The 9,985-nt window shown below is 39.5% G+C and overlaps 1 protein-coding gene across 1 annotated transcript; it reads left to right on the top strand.

Moving 5' to 3' along the window:
• The first annotated feature begins 755 nt into the window (after nucleotides 1-755).
• LOC128779567 (large ribosomal subunit protein eL39-like) lies at nucleotides 756-911 on the top strand. The gene has a single exon (XM_053914290.1). It carries the CDS (start codon nucleotides 756-758, stop codon nucleotides 909-911), a length of 156 nt encoding a protein of 51 aa, XP_053770265.1.
• Nucleotides 912-9,985: the final 9,074 nt, after the last annotated feature.

The raw sequence follows: 9,985 nt of genomic DNA, 5'->3' as shown, positions 1-9,985 counted from the left end.
AAAGACCACTAGTCTGAGCCAGGTACACACTATCAGTCATGGGTACAACAGGCCACATGACCACAGAGCTTTAAGCATGCACAGGGTCCTCCTTGATCCCCTTGTAACCTCTCCAGGCCTACACATCCCAGTTCACATACTTCCCTGAAGTTAGAGCTACAGACCTTGAACAAAGGTTTGTTGCTCAGATGTCTATAGATGCCTCATTCACAGTCATTTGATGTGCTACCAGGCAAATCCTGTAATGTATTGTTATGCTAAAAATATCTCCTTCTCCATCAGCCCCATCCCCATAAGGATGAGAATAAGGAAGAATGAATATTCTTCACTGTTAAGAGGCTATTTCATAAAATTTCCCACCAGTTTCTGTAATTTTTGACCTACATATGAACACAAAATATTAAAAATAGTTCTTAAAAAATTGAAATAAAATACGGTGCTGCCCCTCCACTCCTCTGCCTGTAGAAGGGCTTCTACTTTGGATTTATAATGGCTATTGCCCTCACCCATGAAGCAGGTGCCGCTGGCACACTGATCGGTTCAAAGGAATCCACAGAAAGGGAAGTCTATTTCACAGGAACCAGCACAGATTCTAACAGCTTCCCTGGAGCGTGTGCGGACTGAGGCCACCAAGAAACGGTGGGGGCCCATGACGTCAGCCTCCAAACCCCGCCCCCGGAAGCACCTTTAAACTCCTTTCTCTGCCATCTTGATGCCAACGGTTGACTGGTGCGTGCAGCTGACTTTACTTCCATATGTCTTCTCACAAGCTCTTCAGGATCAAGAAGTTCCTGGCTAAGAAACAAAAGCAGAACCGGCCCGTTCCTCAATGGATTTGGATGAAGACTGGTAATAAAATCAGTTACAACGCCAAGAGGAGACATTGGAGAAGAACCAAGCTGGGTCTGTAAAGAATCGCACACAGGATGGCTCACGTATTTATGCTGTGTCCGGACTGCTTTGCATCTTACCGTGTTCCTGAGATCACTACTCTCTGGACAGTTGAGCGTGTTTTATTGGGAAATTGCTGGAAGAATGAGACTTTTCTCTTTGTTAATATTCTTCTGCACCAGGAAGTTGGTTTAGTAATAAATACGTGAGACCTTTAAAAAAAAAGTATGGTGTCATAGAAGTCATTTAAGGACAAATACCACGGTCCCATCTGTCTTTTTTTTTCTCTCTCTCTCTTAACATGGTGTGATAGAACTAAATTAGAAAAATTAGCCCCACCTAGCGGTTACCTGCTCTTCTAAAGAAACAAAAAAGGAATTTTTAATCTCTGAACACTCACAACTTTTTAACAGCAGGTTCCGTCAGATGCACTTTTGAAATTACCGAGGCCAGCGGCTGCTTAGTCCAGAACCATGGCTAATTACCGCTGAATGTATGACAGGAGCAGGACCTGTTTTTACATTCTATCCTCTCCTTTTTTCTCATCTTCTACCTTTCTCCTGCGTAATACACTTAAGTATTCCAGTCCCTACTAATTTAATCTTTTATTTTGTGCTTTTGTTTATTTTACTTGGAAAATAAGGTTAATACTGCCAGAGAACCTTGGGTCATTACTCTTTTATTTCTTCCACTTTTTTCTCATTACACTTCTCAAAAAGCTAAAACATTTTTCTTAAAAACAAAATTTCCTTTTGATAAAGACCCTAGGTGCATGTGAAAAAGTCTTTATTCACTTGGATCTAAAGATTATAGGATTTAGTCTTTGTTACAATAGCTTGGCACTAACTTAATCTTTACATAAACAATTAAAGGCTTAGAAGGCTTGCATTTTAATAATATTCCTCTCTGAATCCTACATGCCCAGTCATACACACATAAATGCATGTTTCCATATTTGGAGAGCAGGTACTCAACGATCTGCACAAAGAGATGTCGCAAACCCTGTTTTAGGAATCACGGCTTTTCTGAGTCTTGGTTCAAGTGATGGAAGGTTTACCTCTAGGAAGTTTTAGAGTATTGGCCTTTCAACAAACTTAAGAACAGACACTTGACAAATCTGCAGCACTGTTTGGCGTATTCTACACCCATTTTTTCCCATTTTTGGGAACCTGTCTATTCTTTTCTTCCTATAGAAGAGGCCTGTGTATGTTTATGTTGTCAAGCAATCTGAGAAATTTCTCTTTATAATTTGAAAGATAGATACCATATGATCTCAACTATAAGTGGAACCTAATCAACAAAACAAACAAGCGAGCAAAGTAGAACCAAAGACATGGAAATAAAGGACAAACTGACAGTGACCAGATGGGATGGGGCAGGGGGATAAGAGGGGAAGGAAGGGGAAAGAAGGGGAAGGGTTTATACAAGTCAAGGAACATGTATAAAGGACCCATGGACAAGGACAACCAGGGCCAGGGGTGGGGGGAGGACTGAATGTGGGAGGTGGGGGTGGGTAGGGCAGGGGAGAGTAATGGGGAAAAATGAGGACAACTGTAATTGAACAATAAAAAAGGTTCAAAGAGGAAGTTCACAGGGGTAGCAGGTGTCCTGTCAATGGCACTGGACAAGCCAAGGGTGATGATTCCCTGTGGGGACATCAAGAAGTGGTGCTCTAGGTATTTGTAACCCACACACTGGGAATTTATGAAATGTTTCCAATGTTCAGTGCACACTTCCATAAATCCTATATAGTGTTTTAAAACCTTGCCTACTGTTAGGTCTTTATATGTATTAAAATTGTGTGATAAATCAAAAACAATAAATTTCTCCTTAAAATTTACAATCTAGAAACTACAACTTATAAGAATTTTGTTCTTTGTTTAAAAATAAAAGAACCAGTAATTTTGCAAGTGTTTCCCACATTTGGGACATTTTCATGGGAGAAGAAAGACCACCCTACTCCACTCATCCCATTTACTATACCTAATGCCCCAACTTTGCTGGATTGAACAGGAAGACATTAATATCAGTGATGATAGGATTGAAGAGAGATATTGTTAATCCATGCCAGAAGAAAAAGCAAGGCTCTGCAGAATTCTGACATCTGTCCTGGATTACCTGTAAGAGTAATATACAGGGATGGGCAAAAGTAGGTTTACAGTTTTGAGTACATGAAGCAGGTTATTCTTGTATTATTATAATCATAACCTGCATGTCTTTTTCCATACCAACAATTGTAAACCTACTTTTGCCCACCCCTGTACAGATGAACATGAGTTGAGAGAGAGAGAGAGAGAGAGAGAGATTCTTAGGGTTCTCTGATGGCAGTTTTTCTAGGCTAACCCCATTAAGAAACTCTCATCTTTTAATTCAGGCGTGTCCAACCTGCAGCCCATGAGCCACATGCATCCCACAATGGCTATCAATGCAGCCTGACACAAAATCATAAATTTACTTAAAACATTATGAGATTTTTTTTATTATGTGTCGCACTGTATGTGTGGCCCAAGACAACTCTTCTTCCAATGTGTCCCAGAGATGCTGAAAGGTTGGACACCTCTATTTTAACTAAAGCAAGAAACTGCAGACAACACCAGAACAGCTATGTTCATGACTACAGGGACAACTTCTGGAGTAGGGTTTATTGCAATGAACTCTATTCTTTGCTCTGCTGAGAAGCCTGCAGAGAAATGCTAGTAGGGAGACACTGAAGTACTTAGGACAAGCCCAGGGATTGTAAAACTCAGTAGCACAGCCATTTATGGTGAAAGGTAATTTCTCCTCTGAGGAAGGGAAGTGATGTTTCTGGGGACTCTCAGGAGTATGGATCTCTTCTTCCATAGGACTTTGTTAAACAACAGCTGTGTTCACAGATTGGTATAGGGTGCAGGTACTATTGATCCTGTGAGTAGTTCTTAGAAAAATCAAAGAGTAAAATCCTCTTAACAAAAGTGATGAAACTAGAATTATGAAGTGAATCAATTGAGATTACTATGAGAAAAAAATTAGAGGTTTAGATAGCCTTGCAAATACTTTTTATAAAAACTGTTCTTCCACAAAATATTATTTCACTTTAATTCTTTTACATTCAAATATCTTTATAAAATAACTGCCTTCTTCTATTATTTCTGATACCACTTCATAATACACTATAGATGCAAAATGGGAAAAAATGAAAATAATGATTTTACTGCAGTTCTAGCAATTACCTCCTTAATGTGACATTTAAAAAGTCTCAAAAGTAATGATGAAATCACTAATCTGTTTCTTATAAATATATTAGAACTTACACATCCAAATGTATTGTTTTTTCCCCCACAATAGACACATTGAAAGGCAGTTATTTAATAGAATGTACTGCTAAAAACGTTTGAATTTGGGGGGGGGGGGATATCTATCAGAAACCAATTTTTAAGCAAAAAGAAAGTCAATCCTAATTAATTTGTCATTAAATCTTGTTTAGCACCAAAACCAGTATTATTAGTTTGACCACCCCATACATTCATCAGACTTAGGTCTGTTTGGAACTTAAAAAATTAGTCACACTCAAAAAAAGATAACTGGCCAGGATGTTCAAAGTGAATGTTATAGACTCTGAAAGCAATCCAAAATAATATTTCCAGAATTTTTAAAATGACATGTCATTGGAATAATTATATAGCTTCCAAGATAATTATTTACTTAGGGAAGCACTATTTATTTGCATGACTGAGCCCTGACTATGCTTTTTGAAAATCAGTTCCACTACTTAATAGTCCTGCTTCAAAACATCACAAGGTCCCTCATGGCCTCCAGTTCCCATAAAGAGAAGAGAGGATGGACTGATGGGGAGGTCTATACCTGATGCCATTTTAGCTGATAACTGTGAAGTTGTGAGTTTTCCAAAATTCAACTTGGAAATAATACATTTTGAAATATTAATTCTATTCATGAAATTATCAGTATTCATTAATTGAATCTCTATTTTTTAAATATCAGACTTTGTCAGCTAAAACAAAATGCAGTGATACCAAATATCAGATCATATGCAAGGATCCAAGTTCTGAATAATTAAAGCAGCAGTTTTCCTAGATCATGTCTTTTGTTTGAATTAGTCAGTACTGATGGTGGATTAAAAGCAGCCTCAAATTTTTCACACTCCCCCGCAATGTCCCCTCCATTTGGATCTCCGTTGGCCCTGTGACAGCTTTAGTCAAAAGAATGCAGCAGAAATAATGCTATATAGTTTCATAGACTGAGCCTTAAAAAATCTGCACCTTCTACCTTGATTGAAATATTTCCTTTGCCAACATACAATTAGGACTCCAAGTCCCACGAAGCAACCATGTAGAGGAAAATGGAGATATTCTGGTTGACAGGTCCAGCTGAGCTTCTAGCCAGAAGCAGCACAAACTGGTACTTCTGTGAATGAGTCTTCTTGGATGTTCCAGCCTCCTAGATTCTCCAGATGACCACAGTCCCAGCTGACATCACTTAGAGGGTACCCCAATTCTACTGCTTACTAGCTATGTTTCTGGGCCAACTATTTAATCTTCTGTGTTTCAACTTTCTTATTTTTAAACTGCAACCATCGTAATACCTTCCTTATTGCTTTGTTGTTGTCAAAAAGGAAATAAAAGATCAAAAAGCACCTGTGTAATAGCAGTTTTCATCAAACTGATAAATAAATTTGCCATTTCCACATCGTTTTTGTTTAACCTTTCCGGCAATCTAATGTAAGCTAAGAAGCAACCTCATATCTGATATCTAACTTGGAAATTTCTCTCCACTACTCATTCTTTTGCTTCATTTCAAGAAAATGTAAAGAAAAAAAATGATTGATGAGATTTGTGTGTCAATTAGATTTATTCCTATTTTTTTAAGATTTTATTATGTTTTTTAGCGGGGGGAAAGGAGAGAAAGAGGGAAACATCAGCGTGTGATTGCCTCTTGCATGCCCCCTACTGGGGACCTGGCCCACAACCCAGGCATGTGCCCTGACTGGGAATTGAACTGGTGACCCTTTGATTCACAGGCCAGCACTCAACCACTGAGCTACACCAGCCAGGGCATTTTTCCTATTTCTTGATGAGGACATTGGCAACAAATCAGTGGAAGTTTGTTACTGATTTTTCTTCAAGTGAACATATTTTGATTATTATCACATTTTGCTCATCATGACTTCCATAAGTTTTTAAAAAGATTTTATTTGTTTCATTTTAGAAAGAGGGGAAGGGAGGGAGAAAGGGAGAGAAACATCAGTGTGGAAGAGAAACATCTCTAGGTTGACTCTTGCATGCCCTCAACCAGGGATCTGGCCCACAACTCAGGCATGTGCCCTGACTGGGAATCAAACTGGCAGCTTCTCAGTTTGCAAGATGATGCCCAACCCACTGAGTCATACCAGTCAGGACATAACTTCTATAAACTTTTGATAAAGAATAATCTACCCAGACTATATGATGTGCAACCAGAGCTTCTCTCCTCCATTGGACAAATGCTCTAGGACCTGAGGTCATGTCATATCATTCAACACTGCTCTGCAATAACAGGGAACAACTATTGATACTTACAATAAATTAGGTGGATTTCAGGGGCATTATCCTCTGTAAATAAAGCTAATCTCAAAAGGTTGCTACTGTATGATTCTATTTACATTACATTCTTGAATGACAAAATTATAGAGATGGAGAAATGAAGAGTGGGTGGCAACAGTTAGGGATGGCAGAATAAAAAGGGCTAGCTGTGGCTGTAAAGGGAGAGTACAGGGAGATCTTTGTGGTGATAGAAGTACTGTATCTTGAATGGGTATTGGTTGCACAGTGGTAAGATGGCAAAGAACTACATGCACACATTGAATCAATGTCAGTCTGCTGACTATATTATACTATGGCTATGTATCATGTAAACATTGAGAGAAACTAGTTTAAAGGGTACACAGGACCCATTTGTATGATTTTTTACAACTAACTGTGAGTCTATAATTATTTTAAAATTTAAAATTAAAAAAGAAAAATACTAAATATTGGGAAGAATGGGGATCAATTAAGTGTCAAATACTTTGGAAATTGTCAGTAACTAGTAAACTAAACCTAGGCCTTTTTTCTGATTTCTCAGTCCCAGTCTTAGCTACATACCCAAGAAAAGTGAATGCTTATATCCACCAACAGATATATACATGGATGTTCAGAGTAGGTTTACTCATGAAAGTCATAAACTGTAGACAATCCATCAACAGTGAATAAATAAATAACATGCAGTTGATTCACGCAGTGGTATAGGGCATGGCAATAAAAAAAGTCAAACTTCTAATATATATATCAACTTGGATAAATTTCACATGGTGTTAAGAGAAATAAATCAGATACAAAGAAATACATTCGGTGTGTAGAAAAGTCATAATAATGGTTACCTCGGGGATGGTATTAACAAGTAAGGGGCATGAGGAAACCTCCTTAAAAATTTCTAAATCTTAATCTGTGTAGTGGTTACACAAATGTGGGTGTGTATATATGTGTGTGTGTATATATATATATACACACACACATATAATTCATTAAGTGTACACTTCAATTTATATTCCTTATTTGTGCATTTTATACCTCGGTTGAAAAATAGAGGGGAAATATGTTTTCCCATACTGTTGGTTCTCTTTTTATTTTAATGCTGTTTTCTTTAGCCATATGATCTCACCTTTAACTGGAACATAATCAACAAAAGAAAAAAGCAAACAAAATATAACCAGAGACATTGAAGTTAAGAACAATCTAACAATAGCCAGAGGGGAGTGGGGAGGGGACAGTGGGGAGAGGGGTTTTCAAGAACTACTATAAAGGACACATGGACAAAATCAAGGGGGAGGGTGGAGGTGTGTGAGGGAGGTGGGTTCAGGTGGGATGGGGTGGAGGGATGGGGAGAAAAGGCAGACAACTGTAATTGAATAACAATAAGAAATTTTTTAAAGAAAAAGAAAAATAGAGGAGAAATGCCAAATGCTGCACTTAATGGTAGTGGTGTAAATCATAGTATATCAAACAAGACAAGACTTCTAAACCAAGTAAGCATCAAGATCTTCTCCTCCTGCCCTGCTATGTGTGCAGCACTGATGATAGGAAGTAGATGAAACTGAATTCCATAAAATATTCAATATTTGGGACTAATAAATTCTGTGAAATTTGCAATTGGGACTTGAACCAGGGTCCTGATGAGATTCCACAAAAGAGTAGGTACTATGTTGCTCACAAAAGCACCTAATATGATGCACATAGAGGTCTCTGTGTCCCTTCCAATTGCACCAGGATCCCTACAAGTCACTGGCAGTAGATGAACATCCCGGTACCAATAACATATAGATCTGCCAATTTTTTTTTAATCTCATGGGAGAAGCAAATCAAAGTAGCATAGTTCTTATTACTTCAAAGTTGTACTGATTCCACAATAATAGTCTGCATTTAATTTAAAACATTAAAATGAGGTTTCTTCAAAAAGCAAAATTTTTAACACTCCTTTTGTCAAGAGGCCTAAGGATAAACAGAAAATCAGGCTGAGTTGTAAACTTCTTAGCTTTTACATTATATTTTAATTTTGCTGCTATTTGGTGGAGAACCAAGATGGCGGCGTAGGTAGACACACTGCGCCTCCTCGCACAACCAGAAATGACAGAGAATCGAACAGCAAGGGGGACCCACACCAAGGAAATAGAAAATAACCATTCATCCAGACTGGTAGGAGGGGCGGAGACGGGCACGGGGTGGAGAGGACTCGCGTGGCTGTGGCGGGACTGAAACTGGCGGAGTGTGGGACAAATGGCGCAGGCAGACCCAGCACTAGCAGACCCTGTGGCCCCACATTTGCACAGATAAACCCAGAGGGCCAGACTCAGAGTGGCGGAGACCAGGGCAGGCAGAGCAGCGGGTAGCACCCCGCGGCACCACATTCACCCACAGATAAACTGGACAAACAGCAGGGAGCGAAGCAGACCACGTAACCCCTGGCTCCAGCTCAGGGAAATAAAGCCTCAAACCTCTGATTGAAAACGCCCGTGGGGGTTGGGGCGGCAGCAGGAGAGACTCCCAGCCTCCCAGGAGAGGTTGTTGGAGAGACCCACAGGGGCCTAGAGTGTGCACAGGCCCTCTTACTTGGGAACCAGCACCAGAGTGGCCCAGTTTGATTGTGGGTAGCAGAGTGAAAGATTGAAATCTGGAGGACAGTGAGGCAGGCACCATTGCTCCCACTGGGCCTCTCCCCCACGTACAGTGTCACAGCTAGCGACCAGCGCAACCCCGCCCTGGTGAACACCTAAGGCTCGGCCCCTTAAAGTAACAGACGCGCCAAGACAAAAAAAAAAAAAAAAAAAAAAAAAAATAGCCCAAATGACAGAACACTTCAAAGCTCCAGAAAAAATACAACTAAGCGAGGAAGAGATAGCCAACCTATCGGATGCACAGTTCAAAGCACTGGTTATCAATATGCTCACAGACTTGGTTGAATCTATTCGAAAAACAGATGAAAAAATGAAGCCTATGCTAAGAGAAACAAAGGAAAATGTACAGGGAACCAATAGTGACGAGAAGGAAACTGGGACTCAAATCAATGGTGTGGACCAGAAGGAAGAAACAAACATCCAACCAAAAAAGAATGAAGAAACAAGAACTTGGAAAAATGAGGAGAGGCTTAGGAACCTCCAGGATGCCTTGAAACATTCCAACATCCAAATTATAGGGGTGCCAGAAGGAGAAGAGGAAGAACAAAAAATTGAAAACTTATTTGAACAAATAATGAAGGAGAACTTCCCTAATCTGGCAAAGGAAATAGACTTCCGGGAAGTCCAGGAAGCTCAGGGAGTCCCAAAGAAGCTGGACCCAAAGAGGAACATGCCAAGGCACATCATAATTACATTACCCAAGATTAAATGCAAGGTCCTGCATCCAAGATTACTGTATCCAGCAAAGCTATCGCTTAGAATGGAAGGTAAGATAAAGTGCTTCTCAGATAAGGTCAAGTTAAAGAAGGTCATCATCACCAAGCCCTTATTATATGAAATGTTAAAGGGAGTTACCTAAGAAAAAGAAGATCAAAAATAGGAACAGTAAAAATGACAGCAAACTCACAGTTA

The sequence above is a fragment of the Desmodus rotundus genome, chromosome 11 (genome assembly GCF_022682495.2).
Source record: "Desmodus rotundus isolate HL8 chromosome 11, HLdesRot8A.1, whole genome shotgun sequence".
NCBI classification, from domain to species: domain Eukaryota; kingdom Metazoa; phylum Chordata; class Mammalia; order Chiroptera; family Phyllostomidae; genus Desmodus; species Desmodus rotundus.
The sequence above is the reverse complement of the archived record's forward strand: the minus strand, read 5'-3'. Positions and strand labels throughout refer to the sequence as shown.

Coding starts and splice junctions, on each gene's coding strand:
- LOC128779567 (XM_053914290.1), top strand. CDS start 756: ATGTCTTCTCACAAGCTCTTCAGGATCAAGAAGTTCCTGGCTAAGAAA.